The sequence below is a fragment of the Phascolarctos cinereus genome, unplaced genomic scaffold, assembly GCF_003287225.1.
Source record: "Phascolarctos cinereus isolate Bilbo 61053 unplaced genomic scaffold, phaCin_HiC Scaffold_4;HRSCAF=312, whole genome shotgun sequence".
Taxonomy (NCBI): Eukaryota; Metazoa; Chordata; class Mammalia; order Diprotodontia; family Phascolarctidae; genus Phascolarctos; species Phascolarctos cinereus.
In genome coordinates, this window is record NW_027555847.1 from 698,091,050 (window position 1) to 698,116,413 (window position 25,364).

The 25,364-nt window shown below is 42.0% G+C and overlaps 1 protein-coding gene across 1 annotated transcript in view; it reads right to left on the reverse strand.

Annotated features, from left to right (window-relative positions):
- Nucleotides 1-2,443: 2,443 nt before the first annotated feature.
- LOC110196858 (P2X purinoceptor 7-like) overlaps nucleotides 2,444-25,364 on the reverse strand; it is a 34,841-nt gene continuing 11,920 nt past the window's right edge. The window contains 13 exon segments of the mRNA XM_078151836.1: nucleotides 2,444-5,056; nucleotides 5,230-5,242; nucleotides 5,685-5,778; nucleotides 8,588-8,737; nucleotides 8,823-8,888; nucleotides 10,305-10,395; nucleotides 17,731-17,776; nucleotides 17,779-17,853; nucleotides 17,856-17,892; nucleotides 20,081-20,210; nucleotides 20,406-20,486; nucleotides 23,390-23,531; nucleotides 24,727-24,799. Of these exon segments, the coding sequence (XP_078007962.1) occupies nucleotides 4,501-5,056; nucleotides 5,230-5,242; nucleotides 5,685-5,778; nucleotides 8,588-8,737; nucleotides 8,823-8,888; nucleotides 10,305-10,395; nucleotides 17,731-17,776; nucleotides 17,779-17,853; nucleotides 17,856-17,892; nucleotides 20,081-20,210; nucleotides 20,406-20,486; nucleotides 23,390-23,531; nucleotides 24,727-24,799 (1,554 nt within the window). The 3' untranslated portion in view covers nucleotides 2,444-4,500.

Below are 25,364 nucleotides of genomic sequence, written 5' to 3' on the forward strand. Positions count from 1 at the left end.
TTGGACAAGATGGCCTCTGGGGCTTCTTTCAACTCTGTGAGTCTGATATTTACATTTCTATAGCACTTTTAACTTTGAATCATAGAATCATAATTTTTTAGAGCTGGAACCAACTTCAGAAGTCATCTCATTTTACTGGCAAAGAATCTGAAGAGTAGAGAAGTTAAGTGGCTGACCAAAGGTCCCATAAAAGCAGGATAATTGTCAGAGACACCATTTGAGCCAAGAAGTCCTATTCCAGTGTTTTCAAAGAATTTTCATGAATGTTGTTTTATTTTGCCTCCACAATCTCTCTGTAACATAGTGACTTGGATTGGGAATTCATAGGACTTTTAGGGGCAGAAGAAGTGATCAGATGCTTCTATCCATTCCCTACAATTTAGCAGCAAATGCTTTCTAAATGGGTAATTCCATGATAAACCAGTGGCTATGCCAAAGAAATAAAAGACAGTTTATGTACAAAGCTTGTATAGAGATTTATTAAAGACTATTTTAAAACCAGCTGGACCTTGATCAGGAATCAAAGATAGAAGACAACAAGCATTTTGATTTTCTTTGGGATACATAGAGAAGAAAGAATGGATCTTGATTTGGGCTTGTAGGTTGCCTTACGTTCGCCATCTACGACATGCAAGTTCCAGGATCTATATATCCATTGTGAGAAGCAACAGCAAAAGCCAGCTTCCAACCTTTTGCATGATATATAGAGTAAGTCATACCATGGCACACATTAATGATGCATCACCAGTTTTCTCAGTTCTCTGGGATTCTAAAGGAATGACTGGTGGAGAAATGAGGTGGGGAAGATGGAGGAGTGAAAGCAGTGACTTACTTGAGCTCTCCCCCAAACCCCTCCAAATACTCATAAAAAATGGCTCTAAACAAATTCTAAAGAGCAGAACCCACAATAAGACAGAGTGGAACAAATTTTCAGCCCAAGACAACCTGGATGATTGATCAGAAAGGTATATCTCACAAGGCTGGGAGAAGAGTGCAGCGCAGCATGGGCGTGCAGGCCGCAGCAAACCTGGAGCAGGCCTCAGAGGACTGAATCGTGGGCAGCAGTGGCAGATTCCAGACTCTTCAATCCACGAATGCCAAAGACAACTTAGAAGGTCAGTGGGAAAACTCTGTTTATGCAGTGCTGAGAGAGGAAACAGGGTCTAAGCTCCATTCCCCAAGAGTGTGGCCCTAGGGGGGGCAGCTGCCTTCTGAGCTTCCAGCCCATAGACTGAAGGGGAATCCAGTGGCTGATCAGAGAGGGATTGCAGGAATCTCTTTGCCAGTGCTGAGGCAGGAATCTCTTGTTTTGCCCGTGCTCGGATCTGGGTCACAGTTCCGGGAGTCGGTCCTGCGGTGAGGAGGAGAGCTGGCATGGTGGAACTTGTAGTGGCTCTGAAGAACAAACCCTCCTCGCAGTTACAGGACAGAAAGGAGTACTTGTGGTCACAGGCCAGGAAAAAAGCAAACACCTCAGCTCGGATCTGGGTCACAGTTCCGGGCGTTGGTCCTGCGGTGAGGAGGAGAGCTGGCATGGTGGAACTTGTAGTGGCTGTGAAGAACAAACCCTCCTCGCAGTTACAGGACAGAAAGGAGTACTTGTGGTCACAGGCCAGGAAAAAAGTAAACACCTCACCCCTTATCGTACCACCTTGGAAGAACTCAAAATTTACAGGTCCCTATGAAAACAGCTGTACAAACCCCCGAAGCTTGGGACAGTACATTCTCCACATTGGAAGCAGACTCTTACCTTAACAAAGAGTTTAAAACTCAAGTAATTGGCCAGGATCATGAGCAAGCAGCACAAAAAGAGTCAGACTATATTATCTTACTTTGGTGACAAAGAAGATCAAAATATACAACCAGAAGAAGACAACAAAGTCAAAGCTCCTACATCCAAAGCCTCCAAGAAAAATATGAATCAGTCCCAGGCCTTGGAAGAGCTCAAAAGGGATTTTGAGAAGCAAGTAAGGGAAATAGAGGAAAAACTAGGAAGAGAAATGAGAGTGATGCAAGAAAATCATGAAAAACAAGTCAACAGCTTGCTAAAGGAGACCCAAAAAATACTGAAGAAAATAACACCTTAAAAAATAGCCTAACCCAAATGGCAAAAGAGGTCCAAAAAGCCAATGAGGAGAAGAATGCCCTAAAAAGCAAAATTGGCCAAATGGAAAAGGAAGTCCAAAAGATTACTGAAGAAAATACTTCCTTAAAAATTAGAATAGAGCAATTGGAAGCTAGTGACTTTATGAGAAATCAAGACACTGTAAAACAAATCCAAAAGAATGAAAAATAGAAAACAATGTGAAATATCTCATTGGAAAAACAACTGACCTGGAAAATAGATCCAGGAGAGAGAATTTAAAAATTATTGGACTATCTGAAAGCCATGATCAAAAAAAGAGCCTAGACATCATCTTTCAAGAAATTATCAAGGAAAACTGCCCTGATATTTTAGAACCAGAGGGCAAAATAGAAATTGAAAGAATCCACCAATCTCCTCCTGAAAGAGATCCCCAAAGGAAAACTCCTAGGAATATTGTAGCCAAATTCCAGAGTTCCCAGGTCAAGGAGAAAATATTACAAGCTGCCAGAAAGAAACAATTCAAGTACTGTGGAAACACAATCAGGATAACACAAGATTTAGCAGCTTCTACATTAAGGGACTGCGGGGCATGGAATATAATATTCCTGAGGGCAAAGGAGATAGGATTCCTGCATGGAAAGATGATATTTATAACTCATGAGACCTTTGTCAGTATTAGGGTAGTTGGAGGAAAAAAATTATATATATGTATGTATAGATAGCTAGCTAGCTAGCTAGCTAGATAGATAGATAGATAGGGGGCACAGGGTGAGTTGAAGATTAAAGGGTCATATCTGGAGAATAAAATTAAGGGATGAGAGAGGATTATACTTGGAGAAGAAGAAAGGGAGCAGTAGAATGGGGTAAATTATCTCACAAAAAAAACCCAGAAAAGAAACAAGAGAACAGGGTGATGATAGAGAGGAGGGGGCAGATTGGGAAAGGGGGTAATCAGAAGCAAATATTTCTGAGGAGGGACAGGGTCAAAAGAAAGAATAGAATAAATGGGAAGGCAGGATAGGATTAAGGGAAATAGAGTTAGTTTTTCACAACAAGTCTACTATGGAAGTGTTTTGCATAACTGCACATGTATAACCTATATTGAGTTGCTTGCCTTTTCAATGAGGGTGGGTGTGGAGGGAGGAAGAGAGAAAATTTGAAACCTAAAGTTTTAAAAACATATGTTTAAAAACAATGTTTTCACATGCTACTGGGAAATAAGAAATACAGGAAATGGGGTGCAGAAGTCTATCCTGCCCTACAGGAAAATAGAAGGGGAAGGGGATAAGAGAAGGGGGGGAGAGATAGAAGAGAGGACAGACTAGGGGAAGGGATATTCAGAATGCATGCCATCTTGGGGTGGGGGGAGGGGTGAGAAGGGGTGAAAATTTGGAACTCAAAATCTTTTGGAAGTAAATATTGAAAACTAAAAATAAATTTATATTTAAAAAAAGAGAAATGAGGTGGTAACTGTTGCTTCTGCTTCAAAATCTACATTTTAGGGATCTCTGAGTATTATACCTGATGGAGGGGGGTGAAGGAAGATGAAAAGGCAGGAGGGATGGGCCACAAGGCACTGGCTGACCACATGGTTGACCTTGTAAGTGGTTTATTCACCCAAAAGAAGTGGAGTCTTGCTCTCATGGCCTTGGTTTAGAGTAAATGAGACTCTTCTCTTTACAGTTTAAGGGTTGGGGGTAGCAAATAACAACAAAAGAATTAAGAGATGCCATTATATTTTCACATCGCCTGAATTCGGTCATGCTTTACTTTCTCAGGCCGGTATCAACTGTCAAGTACGGTACTTTTTTGAGATGCACCAAGAAGTCGAACATTCATTCACAGCTTTCGTTTAGTTCCTCATATGTTGGAATGTCTTAATGAGATAGAAAATGAGGACAGCCAGCATTTATATAGCATAGTAAGGTTTGCAAAAAGCATTACAGATATGATCTCATTTTATCCTCACTACAATCCTGGGAGGTAGGTGTTATTATTATCCTCATTTTACAGGTAAGTAAACTGAGGTAGACAGAGGTTAAGTGACTTGCTCAGATTCACACAGCTAGAAAAAATATACAAGGGCAGATTTAAACTTAGGTCTTTCTCACTTCAGGTCCATAGTTCAATTCACTGAACCACCTAGTTACCATGGCATTCAAAGCAGACAAGGGGCTAAACAAGGCTGCCAAGACTGATAAGCTAGCAGGTATACTGAGGCTAAGAGGTTTGCTTAGAGCCAAATGAGTAATTACCGAACTGTCAGAGCAGGGACTAGAACCTGGGTCTCCTAACCCTCAACCTATCATTTTTCCTATTGGATATTGTGCATCCTGGTACATACAGAGCTTCAAGGCAGGAAAACAATATGTTTCCTTGTCTCAAAGTTTGTTGACCAGTCTTAATGTAGACCTTTAGACACATGAATCATTAAAAGAATGATGGCTAAAAGATTTGCCTTTCCAGTTGTATCTCTTAGAACTCCTGAAGCCAGTGTACTTTCCATCCTTCTTGGGAAATTGCTCCCGGATCTTCCACTGGCAACAGCTGGGTAGGATAGCAAAGCCGGCCATGTCCTCGGAGCCAAAGTGCCAGTCGATGTAGCGCCTGTAGGCACAGTGACGGAGCCGGTCATTCAAGTCATCTGCATCCATCTCCAGCAAGGGCTCTTGGTAGAGCAAGCTGAAGTGCAGGGTGGCCCTGGAGAGGACCAGCTCCTCAAATACGGCTGAGGTGGTGATGCAGGGACCCTCCTTCCTGCGGCAGCAGAGCTCCTCTATGAACTTGCTGCTTTCTGGGAGTTGGGATGGGTGGCACTGTCCACAGAAGCACCACTCGGGCCTTGCTGGGGATGGAGAACCTGGCTCTTCCTTAAGACACTGCATTTCTTCTGAGGCTGCAGGACTGAGGCTGGGGTCAGGGTGTGGTGGTGGGGATAGCTTGGCCAAGTCTGTGAAATCCTTTTGGGGTCTCTGCAAAAGACAACGTTCCAGACTGATCCAAAATGACATATCCCCATCCAACTACTTACAGGAGTGGGGCACCTGTGGCCTCGAGGCCAGTTTTGATTCAGTCAAAGGGCCGCACTTGAGGACATAGAAGGCCACATGTGGTCTCGAGGCTGCAGGTTCCCTACCCCTGACTTAGGAGATGGGTCTCTGCATCTGTACTTCCTTAAGAGGTAATGGAGCTGAATTCCTCACCTGCCTCCTTACAGACACAAATCAATTTCATTTGATTAGACAATCATTTATTAAATTCAAAGCACCTTGCTAGGTGCTACAGAAGAAAAATGACAGGCTCACCCCACTTCTTTGCAGAGGTGGAGGACTGTGGTGCTGATCGCTTCATACAATGTCAGACTTTCCCAATATATTGTTCAGCTTTGCTCAACTGAGTTCCCCTCTTTTGTTCATTCTTATTTGTTGACGTGGGGCTTATGCCTGTGCAATCAGACAATGCTTCATTCTTTGTACGTGTATATATATATGTTGTATATACTTGTGCCTACATATAGCAGGCACTTAATAAACTCCTGTTAATTATGTGAACGATTCTCAGCAAAGGGAAAAGCAACAGAAAAACAAACCCCATGCACCATCACCCTCTATATCTTGCAAACTTTCCTTTAGCGAATCTTGATTTACCATCCTAATGTTCGGCTCATCCACAAAGGAAACATACTTTAATGTCTAGAATAAAAAAAGGTTGAGAAAAAATGATCTATGAATAATTATGAACACTCAGCAGATTGAGACTGACAGTGAAAAGAGCACCATGTCCAGGGCATGAGGTTCTTAGTATGAATCCCATCTGTGCCACCTATTAGCTTGTGACCTTAGGCAAGTTACTTCACCTCTCCAAGCCTCACAGGGCCTCCAGTGCTTAGCACAGTGCCTGGAACATAGTAGGTGCTTAATAAATTCTTAAAATGAGAGTGCTGGATCTTCCTTCCATGAGAAGTCACTTCATAATCATTGTCCAAGGGCAAGTATTCCATTCAGTCATTTTTTAAGTTGTGTCTGACTCTCCACCACACCATTTGGGGTTTTCTTGGCAAAGACACTGGAGTGATTTGCCTTTTCCTTCTCCAGCTCCATTTTACAGATGAGGAAACTGAGGCAAACAGGGTGAAGTGACTTGCCCAGGGTCACCCAACTAATAAGTATCTGAGGCCAGATTTGAACTCAGGAAGATGAGTCTTCCTGACTCTAGGCCCAGCATTTTATCCACTGCACCACCTAGTTATTCAAAGGCAAGTATTATCCCTGTTTCATCTCTCAGGATATTGAGACTCACCTGCAGCTTTAATTATGTCCATTATTTCAACACCCAAGTCCATCTATGAGTCAGAAATGGAGCCCAGATACCTTGACTACCAATCTCAGACATTGCCCATTAGAAGGGCTTTCTGCATGTTTACTGCTTATAGCCTAAGTTGATCACACCTCCAAGTATCATCTATAAACTTTTGAAATCATTTGTATTTCCTCAATTATTAGCACTTTAAGGGAATTCTGTAATATAGCAAAATGAAATGTTTAGAAGTATCCAATTCTCTCTTCCAAATCCTATCTAATAACTTCATCCCAATTTCAGTTCTAGAGAACAGTTTTTTTTTTCATGAAGCTGAAAGTTTATTTAATGTTTTAAAAATCTATATAATAGACAAGAAGTACTGCATTCAGCCATGCCATAAAGGAAAGATATCTATATTCTTGAATTAAAAAAAAACCCAGGGGCAGCTAGGTAGCACAGTGGATAGAGTACCAGCCCTGGATTCAGGAGGACCTGAGTTCAAATCTGGCCTCACAACAAACACTTAAAACTTACTAGCTGTGTGACCCTGGGTGAGTCACTTAACCCCATTGCCTAACCAAAAAAAAAAAAAACAACAACCCTGTGGTGTTTTTGTAAACCCTAAATCCTCAAGATTTGATATCACGTAACACTTTATATAATACCCCAATATTAAGGCTACTTTCCTTCTACTCTGTATTTATCTAGTGTGTATTTATTTGTTTATATGTTGATCTCACTATTTAGAAATTAAGCTACTTGAGGGCAGGTACTATTTTTGCTTTTTCTTTGTGTAATGGGGGTTTGGCCTATGTCTAGACCACCAAAATGTGGTGATACTGGGAGATCTGCTTCTGGAAGACAGGAGAACTGGTGCATGCATAGACATTCTGTGATGGCCTGCCTTGGGGTTGGGAGCAGCCTTTTTCCAGTAGCCTTATAGCTAGAACTGTCTGTGTCTTTAAAACAACCTGACTGAGCACATTTAGGTTTTTCCTGCATTTGCATTTACATCTGAGGATGAAGGACTTCTTCACTCATAGCAGGTAAGACCATTCAGTAATTGGAGAGGATCTGAGGGCCACCTCCCTCACATTTTCTGTAGGCTACATGACCCCGAGAAATGGGCCTGAGTTTTTTTTTTCCCTCTTGTGGTCCTTTTCAGTTTTGGGTAGAGCAAATAATCTGGGAGTTTAATCCATCAGGATCCAGGAGTCCAGGAATCCAGGCTTTGTGTTATAGCCAGTCTAGCAGTGAAGCCCTAAGAAACAAGGATCTAGGATGCTAGCTCAGTGGGATTTTGGTCCTGAACAGATGAACAATTGTGAGCCTAATCTCCTCTGTTCCCCAGGTGGTATCAAGGCCCAAACTGTTGTAGGAAATGTTTGTCTGTATATTCTGTATAACTTTGAAGTAAATATTCCCCTGATATTTAGTGTTGAAACAGAATCAGGGGGCTAGTCATGGAGAACGTAATTGGTGAAGGCTTAAGCCAGCCTTAGAGAACAGAGACTCCTCAATCTTTTCAAGATACCTGAGAACCCTGGGGCTGGGAGAGTGTAATAGAACTGGCCTTCAGAGAGTAGGACTAAGGAAGGCAAACCAAGTTACAGTCTGTTTGTAACCCCAGCACTTAGCCTACTGCCTAGCACATAGTAGGTGCTTAATGAAGACTTGGTCTGGGATCTCATCAACATGTATAACATGAAGCCTAAAGGAGGAGGGCTGAATTCTTCAGTTGCTGTTTTGCTGCTTCAATCCAACATGGCAGATTCCCTACCCTGAGAGCTCCCTTCTTGGCCAAATTATCAAGTTTGTTTTCCTTATCCTTCTGCTTCCCATTTTTGTCTAGAGCCACCTTATAAACAATGGTAAAGCCTGAGAAGACTTCAGGCCAAGGGTAGGAGAGTAGTCTGTGAGTAAAGAAGAGAGAAGTTCAGTAGCACATAGGGGATCCAGCCCAGGACTCTTGCATCCTTTATGAGGTAAAATCCCACTCTGATGCTTACCAGCTTTGGAACCTTGGACAAGTTACTTAACTTTCTTGGCCTTCAGTTTTCTCATCTGTAAAATAAACAGGCTGGACTAGTTGACCAGTGCAGCCACTTCTAGGTCTTGACCTATGAGCCTCTGGTACCAGCTGACTTTTTGTAAATCACAGCAGTGTTCTGGCGTTAGGTTGAGGAAGACAGTGGCACTTACCGACTTAGGCTGGCCAACGATTTCGTATTTCTTGTCGTAGTAGTATTCATTGACAGAACAGGGCTCACAGACCTTACAACAGGGATAAAACCAAGATCTACAACAGTTCTTTGTGTACATCTGAATAAGATAGTCAATCAACACTGTGGCCTAAGGGGGAAAAAAGGATAAAAAAAAAAGATTAGAACTCTTGAGCCAGAAAGTTTTCAGAAATGTAGAAAATAAAATTGCTTACCAGACCGAAGTAGGAGATAGTGGAGCCCATGTACACAATCAGCTGGAAAATGTCAAACTTTCCTCCCTTAAATAAATTGGAAAAGGTTATTTAAAATTCGGGATGGAAGAGCCTGGGCCCAAACATCACAATTTCCCTTGATGGCATGTCATGGGGACACCTATTGAATGGCAGAAATTGACAGAGCCATTACGGCACTCATGGGAAATGTCACAATAAGGCTAAGTCAACAGACAGGCTGAGAGTGACTAGCTGGTCTCAAGGGGTCTGATTTGCATCTGATTTGCATGTACCTTGTTCCCACGATCCAGCTTGGATCTGTCTGGGCCTGGATGAAGCTCTGATTTTAGAAGTTCCTTCGGGAGCCAACCCATGGAAGGAAAGGCTAGCGCTGAATCATTTTTCATTTTTCCTCTGGAAAGTGAGACTTCTGAACCAGCTACCCCACACAGATCTGCAGGGCTGTCTTGGCTGGTACCAGTGAGAAAGCATAGCACAAATTCCTCCCCATATGTCTGTCATCCTGGTGCCTGTGCACAGGTATAATGGGTTGTTGCTTTGGGCATCAGGCATGAGCCTCAATTTCCTTCCCTCTAAAATGGGAAAAATAATATTGCGATTTCTGCCTTTCAGGGTTGTTGTTAATACTTTGTAGACCATATAATCACTATGTGAATGAATTAAATAGACTGATTCTGGATGAGGGAATTCCATTCTACTTATCTGCAACTCTGCTTACAGAGTAGCCTGGGGGCATTAGCCAGGCTGTGTCAGTGGTAGGACTTGAAACCAGGTCTCCCTGATTCTGAGGACTCTTTAGCTACTATGCCATACAACCTTGAGTGAACGTTGTTAACATCATCATTATTATTATTCAGTAATTATAACATGCCGGCAAACTTAACAACCACCAGCAAAATTTTCAGTAATTTAGATGTTAATTAGGCATCGTAGCACGTGCCTGTAGTCCTTGGTGCTGGGGAGACTGAGGCTGGGGGATCAGTTGAGTTTGGGGAACTCTGTGCTTCCAAAGGGCCAAAGCCGATGGAGTGTCCACTCTAAGTCTGATGCTAAAATGGTTAAGTCACCATTTTAAGGTGGGGGCATTAAGGAGGGGGCAAACCAGCCTCGCTAGGGAAAATGGAGCAGGTTAAAGCTTCCATTCTAGGAAAGATAAGATGAACCAGTCTCAAACAAACAAACAAATGAATAAATTAGTAGACACACAAAAATGAATAGACAAATAAAGACACGAATAAACAAAGAAATGCATAAATAAATGATCATCCATATGGTAGTTCCCTTGTATCTTTTCTGTAATTATTGATTATAAAGCATAAGGTTGTTTCTTTCCCAATCTAATTGCATGAGAGCTAGCTTGCAATTACTGAGTCAGAAAAGCTCTGAGTGGTTCTATGCCCAAGCAGAGAGTATAAGGGGATGGGTGTGTGTGTGTGTGGGGAGAGAGCCAGCAATACTTACTGTGCCAAAAACCTGAATGTCAAATCGGATCCCGTAAGCTTTGATGAGAGTCCGTTTTTCTCTACCCTCTTCCATATAGTATTTGGCATATCTATAAGAGGGAATGAATCCACAGTTAGAAGTCTCTGGGGGATGCTGTTAAGGGAAGAAAAATAAATAAAAGTCCTTCCTTGTGTTGGGGTAAGACTAGGACCTTGCATCTCAATGGATCTGGGTGATGGGGTAGGATCACACCCAGGTTGGCAAAGGAATTAAGACCTTATGGGCATAGTATAGAAAACTGGATCTGACTGAAAAATTTGGAGCTTGAAGGGATCTTAGAGCCTCCTTCATTTTGGAGATGAGGAAACTGAGGCATTAAGTGGTTAAGTGCCTTGCCCAGGGTCACATAGCTAGTAAGTGTCTAAGGCAGGATTTGAGCCTATACTTTAGTTGCCTTCTTCCTCCATCCTTATGGGACCCCTTCTTTCATTGGTGAGTTCCTCCCAGAATCCCCATTTTGAGGGAGCCATGCTTCTTCTTCTGGACTACTGCACTACATCCCCCAATGCAGATACCTCCCCCACATCCCTTTTAAGTATGGCCTTCATCTATTAGAATATAAGGTCTTTAAGGGAAGAGTTGTCTCTTCCCCAGTACTCAGAATGGTGCCTGGTGTATACTAAGTACTTAAATGCTTTTTGACTTGGCTTCCTGACTGTAGGTCCATCGCTCTGTCCATTCCTCCACTCCATGCTGCTAAAATAAAGGAGAGGGGTCCGAAGAAAGAGTAAGTGGTGCTTGCATGCACTTGGGGCCAGTCTCTAGGGTCATGTAAGTCCTTGTACTGATGAACAATGTTGAGTTGGGATTGGACCACGCACTGACCCACTCCCTTAGTAAGCCAATCACCAAAGTGTTTAATAAAACTGTGCCCAGTTCTTTTGTTCTAAAATGTTCAAGTCATTTTGCACTCTGGGAGGCCCCGCCTTCAAGAAGAAATGAGAGGTAATGCCTGCTGGTCCATTTTCTAGTGTGGCTTTGTTTCTTGGGCCCAAGACTCCAATCCAAATGCAAGAACTGTTCTCAGGGCTAAGTTAGGGTAGGGTAGGGTGGGAAGTGTCCCCATGTTCCCGCCTCTACTAATCCAAGATCAACACTTCATCAATTACACAGCAAGTAGCTGCTTTCTAATTTGGCATTAAAATGAACAAATCACTAGCTCTAGAAGGTCATTAAAACCTTCATGAGTACAACCAGAGAATAGCGACATTTAAAATCAAACTCCAGCAGTCCTATTACTCCTTGGGATATAATGGCGTTGCCTTCTAGGTTATCATTAAAGTCTCAGAACACTAAGAGAGCTCGTCCTTGCATACCAATAATTGGAGGTTGCATAGGTCCCAGCATATGGAGCAGGGACACAGAAACAGAAGAAATCAGGAGGTTCTCAAGCATTTATTAAATGTTTACTACGTATAAGGCTCTGCAAATGTACAAATGATCTTCCTCAGCTGTCTTTGCCAAAACCTGAGAGTTGTAGTCTTTTGAAATGGATGATTAATAAAGCTTGAATCGCATGTCACAGAAGGTCAACCCTACTCTCCTCACCCCCAATCTTTGTCCCCTTTGTGCATTTCTTCTTTTAGAACTGATGTAAGGGGCAGCTAGGTGGCACAGTGGCTAGAGCACGGCCCTGATGTCAGGAGGACCTGAGCTCAAAACCAGCCTCAGGCCAAACACTTGACACTTACTAGCTGTGTGACCCTAGGCAAGTCACTTAACCCAATTGCCTAAAAAAAAAAATTAAAAAAAAAAAAGAACTAATGCAGTAGGAAGAGTGCTTGATTTGGAGCCGGTAGGGATCTAGGTTCAAATCATACCTCTTAACCTTACTAGCTGTTGTATCCATGCGCAAGTCACAGCTGCTCTGAACCTCAGTTTTCTCATCTGTGTAGTAGGGTATAATAACAGCACCCAACTCATAGGGCTGTTGGTGATGATCAGAAGAGATTACAAGTAGAAAAGCTCACATTTCTCTATCACTTTGAGGTCTCCAAAGAGCTTTCCCATTATTATCTCGTTTGATCCTCACAACAACTGTGGGAAGTAGGCATTATAGTTATCCACATTTTATTTTTATTTTTAATTTAATTTAACTTTTTGCGAGGCAATTGGGGTTAAGTCACTTGCCCAGGGTCACATAACTAGTAAGTGTCAAGTGTCTGAGGCCAGATTTGAACTCAGGTCCTCCTGACTCCAGGGCCAGTGCTCTATCCACTGCACCACCTAGTTGCCCCCAGTTATCCCCATTTTACTGAGGAGAAAACTGAGGCGGACAGAGGTGAAAGGACTTGCCAGTTACAATCTTGGGGGGTAGGTGCTATTATTGTCCCCATTTTACAGAGGAGAAGCTGAGGTACACAGAAGTAAAGTGATTTGCCCAGTGTCATATATAGTAAGTGTCTGAGGCTGGATTTGAACTCAGGTCTTTCTGACTCCTAGTTTAGCCCTCTAGCGACTGGGCCGCTGTTACTTTCATTCTTTTATTTCCCAGAACTTGAGCATAGCTATTTAATAAATGCGTTAAATTGAAGTAAGGTTTAAATGTTATTGTTTTATTATAAATATTAGATGTTATTATATTAAACACGTGGGGAGAAGATGATTAAGAATATGCCCTGGCTACTTTGATATATGCAAGGTCCTCCAAAAGTCTGAGGGCAGTTTGAAGCTATTGAAGGTCAAAACCCATTTTGAAGGTAAAACAGAAAGAAACGAACTTAGCATCGGGTCCAGAAAGGAGTCACTTGATAATTACAATGGGTACTGCAAGAACATGTTCACATTTGAATAATCATTTAGCAATTTGTTTGTTTATTTAAGTTATTCAAACTTAAAACTGTGCTAAGACTTTTGGGACATTGTGTGTGTATCATACTTGTTCAGTTCTTTGATTATGTCTGACTCTTTGTGACCCCATTTGGGGTTTTCTTGGCAGAGACACTGGCATGGTTTGCCCTTTCCTTCTCCAGCTCATTTTACAGATGAGGAAACTGAGGCAAACAAGGCAAAGTGACTTGCATAGGGTCACACAGGGAGGACGTATCTGAGGCTGAGTTTGAACTCTGGAAGATGAGTCTTCCTGATTCCAAGCCCAGCACTCTATCTGCTGCCACTTCCTGACCAACCTATATATAATTTGCTTGTATATATTGCTTGCTTGTAAGCTTCTTGAGGGTAGGGACTGTTTTTTGCCTCTTTTGTATCCCAGAGTGGCAATTAAATGTTTGTTGAATTGAATTGGATTCCTCTCTTAATGGAACTCCATTTACACCAAGTAAAGACACCTTTCTGTCGGGTGTCTATACCCGAATAGCCTTTAGGTAAATAACAGGCCCTGCACACCTTCAAGTAATTGTTGAATGTCTTCTGAGTGTCCACTACTGGGTGAGGCTTTTAAGTACGGGGTGGTTTATGAGGACAGAAGGGAGGAAATAGAATCCTAGAGCTGGCCAGTACCAGAGAGATCACTGCACTGGGAGCAGTTAGGTAACATTGGTCCAATACCCATGAGGACAGTGAGCACAGAAGTCAAATGATTTTGCCAAGACCACACAGTTGTCAAGGGACTAAGCTAGTTTCAAACTCAAGTACTCAGACTACACATCTATTGCTTTTTCCATCATACTACATTGTCTCCTCAAAAGATGTGTCCATTTTACAGATGAGGAGACTGAAGATGCCAAAAGAGGAAGGGTCTTTTTCAAGACCACCCAATGAGTTAGTAGCAGAAATAGGACTCGTAATCAAGAACTCAATCAACCAAAATGTGTTCGTGAAGCACCTATTATGTACCGGGCACTGACTTAGGAACTGGGGACCCCAAACATAATCAGTCAGTCAGTAAGCATTTATTGAATGCCTACCATGAGGCAGACACTTTGCTGGACATTGGGGATAAAAACACAATGAATGAAATAATTCCTGCTCTCAAGGAGCTTATGTTCTAATCAGGTCTCTTGGCTTCCAGCCTACCATTCTGATATAGGGCATGACCTCAGAACAACATAGGAAATGCTGAATGTTTGCAGGAGGAAATGGTAAACCACTCTAGTATCTTTGCCAAGAAAATCCCAAATGGGGTCACAAAGAGTTGAGGACACAACTGAAACAACTGAATAATGACAACCTCACAACTCTGGAAAAGTCCCAATATCAAGCCCTAACCTACTTCAATGGGAAAAAAGTACTTTCTGGGGACTTACTCAGCTCTGAAATACTTGGAGTTTCATGATGACAGAGCAAACCTTGAGTGTTTCTTTGGTCTCCACCACTGCAATCTCAATGATACCTCTGAGGGAGTGGTGCTTCATCACTTCAGGAGGAGAAATAGCTTTCCTCTCTCTGTATCTCTGTCTTTTTCTTCTTTTTTCTCTGTGCCTTCCTGTCTTTGAAACATGTGTGGCAGGTAGCTCTCTCTGTCTCTGTCTCTCTGTCTCTGTCTCTGTGTCCTCTGTCTGTCTGTCTCTCTCTCTCTCTGTCTCTCTGTCTCTCTCTTTCAGACTTCCCATGAGGTGTGGGGGATGGATACCCCCCCTCACCCCAGCAGAAATGGCCACTTGCTCACACCTGGCTGCTAAAGTGAGGGCTCCCCTAGGCAACCTTGAGCCAGGCTTCTGGTTACCTCTCTTCCTTTTTCATTCTTTTCCTGAGCATGGGTGACTTACCAGTGATCTGAGATGGACCTTGCAAGTTTGAGAGGTCAAGTCCCATGTTCCTCAGTCTATGCTAGTTGTGCTATAATAAGTGTTCCCTGGAGCTACTGTAGTACTTCTTAGAGAAGATGAACATGATATACTTTGTATACTGAGTATCTTTCTATTCCTTTTGGGGACTACCCTATATATGAGCCACATCTAAGTGTGGGAGTATAAAGAGCCAGAGAATTTTTTTAAAAAGAGCTAGATCCCTCCCTTTGGGTACCAGGCACCCCTGTGACTGAAACAGCTTTTCTGCATGAGCCCAGAGCTGAGAGGGGTCTTTAATGGAAGAGGGAGAGAGTGAGCACCCCTTGGCCCAACACCTCTTCTGGACCCAGGCATGCAGGCTTTTGTTCAGTGCTGTGGGACCCTGACATGAGGTCCCACTTCTACCATTCAAAGGATCTGAACTAGAGTCCTTCGGCGTATTTCTGGGCTCATAATCACTTCTTGAAGTCTCTCATCAAGCCATCTGCTCTTCTCGCCAGTCATCCACAGACAAATGAGGCAGAGAAGATTGGTTCCAAGGGTGTGCTCAGAGCCAGCGTTATTAAATTTTCAGAGTGAGCGTTTATACCTCAGACATTAGCAAATGCTGCAAATGATGGCTTGAAGTTACTGTTTCATCAATTAGCTAGACTTGAGAAAGCGATGGAGAAAATTTTAATAATATAAACTAAACTTAAAATGTGTTGAGCGTGCTTTCTAAAAATATTTACCAGCACTCTCCTGGTTGGTCTGGGGGAACAAAGTTCGAAGATGCTGCTGGGCCTAAGGGAGCTGGAGTTAGGTGACTTGCCCAGGGTCACACAGCTAGTAAGTGTCTGAGGCTGGATTTGAACTTATGAAGAAGAGTCCTCATCTGCAACTTATCGGTCCCTTTCAGCTCTGGACCCATGATCACAGATCGAGTTCAGAAAAGAGCCAAGCTCCTTTACCTCAAACTCTGCCTTTTATTACATCCTCAGTGTGGACCCAAGGAAAATGACTTAAAGAAAGCTTTGGTGCGACTTATGACCAAGGACAAGGCAGCTAGGTGGTGCAGTGAATAGAGTGCTAGGCCTGGAGTCTAGAAGATCTGAGTTCAAATGCAGCCTCAATTAATAGCTGTGGGACCCTGTTGGCCTCAGTTTCCTCATCTGTAAAATGGGGATAATAACAGTACCCACCTTGTAGGGTTGTGAAAAGGATCAAATTAGATGATATTGGTAAAGGTGCTTAGCACAGTACCTGGCACCTAGTAGGCATTCTATATTAAACAAATGTTAATTCCCTTCCCTTTTCCCAAAAGGGAGTTGGAAGGTACTTAATATACAGGATAGATCAGGTGCAGGTCAGCAGTTTATTTCCTTTACTACACAAGAAATACTTAAAAATACAAAAGAGTCTAGAATTTTCATTGACAAAAACTTAAATTAAGTTACTTGTAATATAATATAATTATGTCCATAATTATATATTATAATGTGTTCTAATTATATATCATAATTATATTATTATTGTTATACTCTTCTAGGAGGCTGATATTTAAAACATTGGAACTATAGTTAGTGGTTATACAGTACTTTAAAGTTTGCAAAGGACTTTACATATATTAACTTATTTGATTCTCCTAACAACCCTATAAGTGCTATTATTATGCCCATTTTACAGGTGAGGAAACTGAGGCATGAAGAGGTTAAGCAACTTGTCCAGGGTCACACAGCTGGTAAGCGTCTGAGGCTCTACTTGAAATGAGATCTTCTAGACTCCAAGTCCTGGACTCTTATCAACAGAGCCATTACAGATATTAAACTACATTACTGTTATATGTGACGCCACTAGATGGCAGAGTGGATAGAGTGCTGGTTAAGAAGACTCATCTTGAGTTCAAACGTGACCTCAAACTCTTCCTAGCTGTGTGACCCTGGGCAGATTCCTCATCAGTAAAACGAGCTGGAGAAGGAAATGGCAAAGCATTCCAGTATCTTTGCCAAGAAAACCCCAACTGGGGTCAGGAAGAGTCAGACGGAACTCAAACGACTGACCAATAGCAAGGCATTACAGCACGAGAAAACTCATTACAACTCATCGGAACATTGTAATGAGTGTTGCAACGTGTGTGTGTGTGTGTGTGTGATTGCTGGGTCAGCGTTTTACCTGCTTCCTCACTGTTTCAACAACTCCCTCCCGGTCCGTGCTTTTTGGCAAGCCAGAAGGCTCCGAGAAAAAAGAAAGAGGGAGAAAGAAGAACATAGGGACACCTAGCGAGCAGACATTCTTAAACTGGTGGAGAGTTCCGACTGCACTCGTAGTTGGGGGTAAGGGAGACCCAAAGGACCATTCGAAGTCAGCTGGGTTTTTCCAAAGTGCCTGGTCTTCAGAGCTGAGCGCATTTCTCAGAAAGTGGCCAAGCCATCAGTTCAGCACTCCATGAGGTATGCTCCAGCTGGAGGTGAGCAGGGGTCCTGCTGGGCACCCCCATTGAACATGCTCCGTGCCTGCTACACCAGCAGTTAGGTATTTTGCTAATATATTTCAGTCCCTCCACCACCCCCTACTCTCAATGCATCAGCTTAGTCTGGAAAAAAGTTAGATACAATACCATGGAACTGAGGCAATTCCTGCCCTAAAGGGTAAATCTCTTAAACATTATTTGAAGGGCTGAGCTGGCTCCTGGCTCGTGATGCATCTGTTTAATGTACCTGAAGGATTTTGATAAAACTGAAGCTAGCCAGCTATTCTCTGGAGCAAAGACTTCGTGCTCATCTTATTGTCCAGGCGACGGAAACTATATTTGGGGCCACAGGAATGGAACCAGGCATCTAGTCACAGTCCCAGTAGATCTCAATGCCCACAATTCCACCCTGGAAAAGGGAAACAGAGACTTACATGAAGGACTGCGCCACAATGAAGGCAAATCCTTTTTTTTTCTTTTGGTGAGACAATTGGGGCTAAATGACTTGCCCAGAGTCACACAGCTAGTGAATGCTATGTGTCTGAGGCTGGATTTGAACTCAGGTCCTCCTGACTCCACAGCTACCTAACTGCCCTTGCAGGTGAATCTTTTGCTTTAGCCACCCATCTATACTTTCCCAGCATCAGGACTTTGCTCAGACAATGTCTTCAACTGGGAGGCCTTTCCAATCAATCAACAAACAGTTATTAAGCACCTACTATGTTCCATCTTTGGGCCAAGGACTAATGATACTAACACAAAGAATGAAATGAGCCCTGCCCTCAAGGAGCTTACATTCCATTGGGAAGGTTAATAAGTAACATGCAGAATAATACAGAATAAGTATATACGAACAATTACAAAATCATTCCAAGGGGGATAGGGAGGGAGAGCACTAGCAGCTAGAGGGGAAAAGGAAAGTGTTGATGTAGAAGGTGGTTCTTGAGCTGCCTCTTGAAGGAAGAAGGAATTTACCAGTAATTAATAAGCATTTATTAAGCACCTGCTAATAAGCGGGCCCTGTGCTAAGTGTTGGGAATAGAAATAAAGAGCAAAAATAGTACTGCTTTCTAGGAGCTTTTATCTTATTGAGTTTACATAAATAGGGACATACAAACAAGTTAAATAATGGCTTAATGGCTAACATTTAGGTACCCCTTTAAAGTTTGGAAAGTGATATAGATACAGATATATATAGATGGATATATGTATAGAGAGAAAGACAGAAACAGAGACAGAGATGGAGAGAGACATAAAGAGAGAGACAGACATACAGACAGATAGAGAGAATCATTTGATCCAAAGTAGATGGAAAGTCATCTTAGAAGAGAAGGTAAGGAGGTAGAGATGAGGAATAAGTGCATCCCAGGCATAGGGGCCAGCTATGGTGATGGGTGATGGAGTGTTGTGTGTGAAGAACAGAGAGAAGACCAGTTCGGCTGGATCTTAGAATGAAAAGAAAATGATGTTTAATGAGACTGAAAAGATAAAATTGGGCCTGATTGTGAAGGCCTTTAAAAACCAAACAGGAGTTTATATTTTATCCTAGCAGTCTGAATCCTATCTTTCCTGACTCAGTTGAAATCCCTCTTCTTCCATGAAACATTACTTGACAACCTTGACAAAAGAGTCCTTATTTTTCCCTGTGGACTCCTCTAACATTTGTCAGCTTTGTTCATTTAGTATTATCATATGCTATATTATTATACTAATACTACTAGTTAAGTATACATGAATGAATGAATAAATAAAAATAATTTATTAAACACTTTCTGTGTGCCTAACACTGTGCTAAGCACTATTTGTATGTTTGTATTTGTATATGCAAAAGCGAGATGAACTCTGCCCTTGAGGAGCTTACATTCTAATGGGGAGACAACGTATGAAGAGGCGTGGTGGCCTGGAAAGCAGTGTTATTGTCTGGGAAGTCGCAAAGATGGTAAGTGGGACCATAAAGCCATCCATTGATGTACTTTTTTCTAGAGGCAGTGGCAGGCGGTGAGGTGAGGGGTGTTGACTATAGTTCTGGAGCAAGAGATAGAAGGGGTGAGAAATAAAGGACAATGGGTATGAATGGGGGTAGCAAGGCAGAACATGGGTGACCATTAATTCCTTCTCCCAGGGGATTATCTCAGTAGTCCTTGGAGGCTTGTGGTAAGGGCTACATAAGCATACACAGAATAAATTATAAATCTCTATATGGCAGTGATAATGGGCACTAGCAGTGTGGTGGGGATTAGACTTCATATCAAAGGCGGTGCTTCAGTTACATCTTGAAGAAGTTAGGGATTCTTCGAAGTACAGGTGAGGAAGAAGTGTGTTCCATACTAGTGGGGAATGGCCAGTCCAAGCTCTTAATTATAAGGGCAACTAGGCCTTTGCCAAAGGGCTGTGGAATACCCATACTGCTTACATTTATCTAGAAGGATTAGCAGAGGTACCTCCTGGGCATGGTATCTCAGTAATCTGGTCCCTTTCAGATATTCCCATCTTGTATGGTGGTTGCTACTGCCTATCCATTCCCCTCTAAACTCTGAACCAAATTCACATGAGGATGTCTGGGAAGATACTCTTCATAGTAAAATGGCCCTACTTACGTGGACAGCCACAGATGAAAAATTGTCCCCTGTTTCCTGTAAGACATCTCCTAGCTGGAAAATGGGACAGTCAGGCTTTAAGGTCTTGTGAAACCTACAGGAAAAGTCAATTCCTGGCAGGATATTTCTTCTGCAAAAGCAAAAAACAAGTGACAAAGTCATCTCTGTTGAAAAGTTGCACCCACTTCGTCTTTAGGGTGGAGCCAGGAATTGGGTATATTTATCTATTGTAGTTGGGGTCCAGGAAGTGAATGAATGAATGGAAAAGAATTTATATAAAACAGTAGCTGTAGCCTAGGAAATGAATGAATGAAAAACTACTTACGTGCTATAATTGTGGCCTGGGAAGTGAATGCTGTTCTTTATGAGGACGGTGAAGTTTTCAGCACTGGCCAGGAGTGCTGGACTGAGAAAAGAAAGGACAGGATGTGTTGTGGCGATCATTGTCCAGCATCAGCTATGGAAAAACTATGACAATTTCCACAAAAATAAATATGGGATCCTACTATGTGGAGAAACCCAAGCTAGCTCAGGAATGTGGAGGTAGGAATACATCCATTAAATAAGACACAGTCCCTGGCTCTTAAAGACCTCACAACTGAGTAAAGGGGCAGATGGCTGTTGTTCCATTTTGTCTGACTCTTTGTGACCCCATTTGGGATATTCTTGGCAAAGATACTGGAGTGGTTGGCCATTTTCTTCTCCAGCTCATTTTACAGATGAAGAAACTGAGGCAAACAGGGTTAAGTGACTTGCCCAGAGTCACACAGCTAGTAAGTGCCTGAGGCTGGATTTGAACTCAGGTCTTCCTGACTCAGGGCTGTTGCTATATCCACTGTGCCACCTAGCTGCCCTGGGAGGCAGGACACATATAAAAAATATTCAGTCCTATTCCACAAATTTGTGCTGAAGTTAGGGAACATCTGGTAGGCTAGCTTGACTGGAAAGTAGTGGAAATTTTGGGCCCAGAATCAAGAAGACTCATCTTCCTGAGTTCAAATCCGGCCTCAGATACTTACTAGCTGTGTGACCCTGGGCAAGTTACTTCACCCTGTTTGCTTCAGTTTCCTCATTTGTATGAGAGCTGGAGAAGGAAATGGCAAACCATTTCTGTGTCTTTGCCAAGAAAACCACAGACGTCTCTGATAAAGGCCTAATTTCTCAACTGTATTGAGAACTGAGTCACATTTATAAGAATACAAGTCACTCCCCAATTGACAAATGGTCAAATGATATGAACAGGGCATTTTTAGACAAATCAAAGATAGCTATAGTCATATAAAAATGCTCTAAATCACTATTTATTAGAGAAATGCAAATTAAACCAACTCTGATGTATCACTTCACACCTATCAGATTGGCTAATATGACAGAAAAGGAAAATGATAAATATTGGAAGGGAAGTGAGAAAATTGAGACACTAATGCACTGTTGGTGGAGTTGTGAACTGATCCAACCATTTTGGAGAGCAATTTGGAACTATGCTCAAAGGACTATAAAACTGTGCAAATCCTTTGACTCAGCAATACCATTACTAGGTCTGTATCCTAAAGAAATTCCTTTTTAAAAGGAAAAGAACATATTTCTACAAAAAAACCCCAACCTTATAGCACCTCTTTTTGTGGTGGCTGAGAATTGGAAATTGAGGGCATGTCCATCAATTGGGGAATGATTGAACAAGATGTGGTATGTAATTATAATGGAATATTATTGCTATAAGAAGTGCTATGAGAAATGACAAGCAGGATCATTTCAGAAAAACCTGAAAAGACTTACATGAACTGATGCAGAGTGAAGTGAGCAGATCCAGGAGAACATTCTACACAGTAACAGCAATTTTTTACAATGATCAACTGTGAATAATTTAGCTATTCTCAGTAATACAATGATTTAAGACAATCCCAAAAGATCCATGATGAAAAATGCTACCTGCCTCTAGAGAAAGAACTGATGAGGTCTGAATACAGATTGAAGCATACTATTTTTGTTTGTTTGTTCTTTTTTTTTTTCCAGCTAAGCAATGGGGTTAAATGACTTGCTCAGGGTCATGCAGCTAGTAAGTGTCAAGTGTCTGAGGTCAAATTTGAATGCAGGTCCTCCTGACTCCAGGGCCAGTGCTCTATTCACTGCACCACCTAGCTGCCCCCGGAGCAAAGTATTTTTAACTTTCTTTCCTTTGTTCATTTCTTCTTTTGGTTCAAGTTTTCTTTTGTAAAATGACTAACATGTAAATATGTTTTACATGATTGCACATGTATAACCTGTATCAGATTGCTTACTATCTCAAGGAAGGAGAAGGGGAGAAAAGGGAGGAAAGAATTTGGAACTCAAAACTTTAAAAAAACAAATGTTAAAAATTGTTTTTACACATAACTAGGGAAAAAATAAAATATTATTTTTAAAAATTAAATTAAAAAAAAAAGGAAACCCCAGATGGAGTCAGGAAGAGTCGGACATGACCAAAAATGATTGAACAGCAACAATTCGTAAGTATTCTTTGCTTCCTGAGCCAATCAATGAATTAATAAACATTGGTGCTAAGCACTAATGATACAAAAAGAGGCAAAAGATAGTCCCTGCCCCCAAGGAGCTTACAATCAAAAAGTTGGTTGCACTTCACAAGGGGATCAGGGCATAGACCCATTTTATGGCTCTGTTAGTACTTTATTATCACCTTATGATTAGAGTCTGGGATTTCTTTGACTGCATCAACTAAAGAGTATGTGTTAGGGATGAGAGAGGGTGGGGAACCACATATTTCTTCTCACACGAAATATACATATAAAATAAGTTATTTAGGGAGGTGAGGGAGGTACTAATAGCTTCCTTTGCCTAGCTGAGTGTCCCAGACCTATTGCTTTAACTTGACCAGGTTCTGCAAAAATCTAAGAGATCTCTAAGTTCTATTGTCATTGTTCAAAGAGAGATTCAATTCATCAATGCATGTGGCTAATGTGGAAATATGTTTTATATGGCTTAACACGTATAATGGTATCCTATTTCTTGCCTCTTTAATGGATAGGACAGGTGGTAGAAAGAGGGAGAGAATTTGGAACTGAAAATAAAAGTTAAAAAATTAACAAAAAAAAGCATAAAAAATTCCTTCATACAGGTGGGGAACCTTTGGCCTTGAGGCCACGTGTGGCCCTCTAGGTCCTCAAGTGGGGCCTCAAGGCCACATGTGACCCTTTTCAGTCAAAGGGGTACACTGGAGGGCCTGAAGAGCCTCATGTGACCTTGAGGCTGCAGGTTCCCTCCCCACAATGTCTATACTAAGACAGGAATGAGTCCATTCAGCTTCTTACTTACCGAGGAGTCTCTTTTTTTGGCTCTATAGGACACCAAGCAGAGATTTCACAGGTCTTTTGGTCCTTGCAGATATCTGGGAGGTCATGGGTCTTTGGATGGTCACTGGTCAAGTTATATTTTATACACCTTCCTGTTTGAACCCCTATAGGAATGATAACATTGTAAAAGTCATTGCTGGAAAGAATAGAGTGGCATGGTGGTAAGGGAGCTTGACTTGAAATCAGTAGAAACCTGGGTTCAAATCCTAGCTCTGATGCTTATTAGGTTTATAAATCTAACCTCTCTGAGCCTTGGTGTCTTCATCATTAAAATGTGGCTGCTGAGATCTATAGTACCCAACTTACAGGACTGTTGTAAGGCTCAGTGGAGACATTGTAGCAATTAACAAACATTTATTAAGTGCTTACTGTGTACAAAGCTTTGGTCAGAGAGTCAGTCCCCTAGTCTTTATTGAGCACTTGCTATGTGCCAGGCACTCTGTTAAGTGTAGGAATCTCTCTTCCCTTTGGATTTTGTGCTCGATACTCATCATCATGGTTGCTTTTGGCAAGGGCTCAACTGCCTGATTTATGTCTCTCTTGATGTTAATAGCCAAAGAGCCATTAAAAAAATTTAATATAAAAATCAAATTGTTACATATTTTAAGGTATTTTTTATTTTGATTCCATTCAACAGCATTTATTAAGCATCTAACTCTGTACTAGGCTCTGGGCAAGGTTCTGCTGATACAAAAGCAAAAAGGAAATAGTCTGCCCTCCTGGAGCTTACATTCTATTGGAAAAATAGAACATTCCTTCAGGCTTCTAGGTGTCATACATTGATCTAAGTGCTGAGGATACAAAGATAAAGAGGAAACTGTTTCTGCCCTCAAGGAGCTTCCATTCTTTTTATAGACATTGTGTTCCACTGGCATAGCCTTTGAGAACCCAGGGTCTCCTATGTGTAGCACTGGAGTAGGATTTGAGTTTATGGGGATCTGGGTGGTGCATTGGATAGAGCTCTGGGCCTGGAGTCAGGAAGAACTGAGTTCACATCCAGCCTCAGACACTTACTAGCTGTGTCATCCTGGGTAAGTCATTTCACCCTGTTTGCCTAGGTTTCCTCATCTGTAAAAGGAGCTGGAAAAGGAAATGGCAAACCACGCTAGTATGTTTGCCAAGAAGATCCCAAATGGGATCACGAAGAGTTGGACACAACTGAAACAGCTGAGCAATAAGGAGATGACTGAGGATTCTGGGCCCTGACAGAGGCTTAAGTGGGAGTCACTGATATGTCTCAAATGAGAGTTCCTTTACCATACTGGACTCAGGCTCTCAGGAACAAGAAATAACACGTACCCTTGCTCAGTGAGTCGGTCCTCCCCTTTTTGCAATCTTGATCAGAAGAACAGCAAGTTCTGTTGGTGGGATACTGTAGGGGGAAAACGACAAGGCAAGAGGACATGAGTGAAAGCTTATCCTACAGGAGAGAGAAAAGCACAGGATTTAGAGTCAAATGTACTGGGTTCAAGTCCCAAGTTTTCAAGTCCCACTAGCTCTGTGACAAGCTTCAATTCTTCATTACCTAGAAAATGGGGATACCAATATTTGCCCCATCAACCTCGTAAGGTTGTTATGTGAAAAAGTATTTCAAAAAACTTTAAAGGGCAGAGTTACTTTTTAAAGATATGCCTCTTATGGCTAGGCTACCTTCTCACACTCCTCCCTTGTGCCATGGAGAAATCACATAGCCTATTGTATTTAGGCTGTCTTCAGTTATCCTTCACTCTGTAGCCCACCCATACCCTGCTGTCATGGATATACCCTCTCCCAGGCCCAATTTCCAATTCTGGACCCATGAACAAATCAATTCTACCATTGCCACTAGAATGGGCATGCCCATCTACTCTTCTGTTGCTCCACTCACCATCATTGTAGCTTCCAAAACTAACACACCCCTCCCAGGCCACTACTGCTCTATATGTGTCATCTCTCTG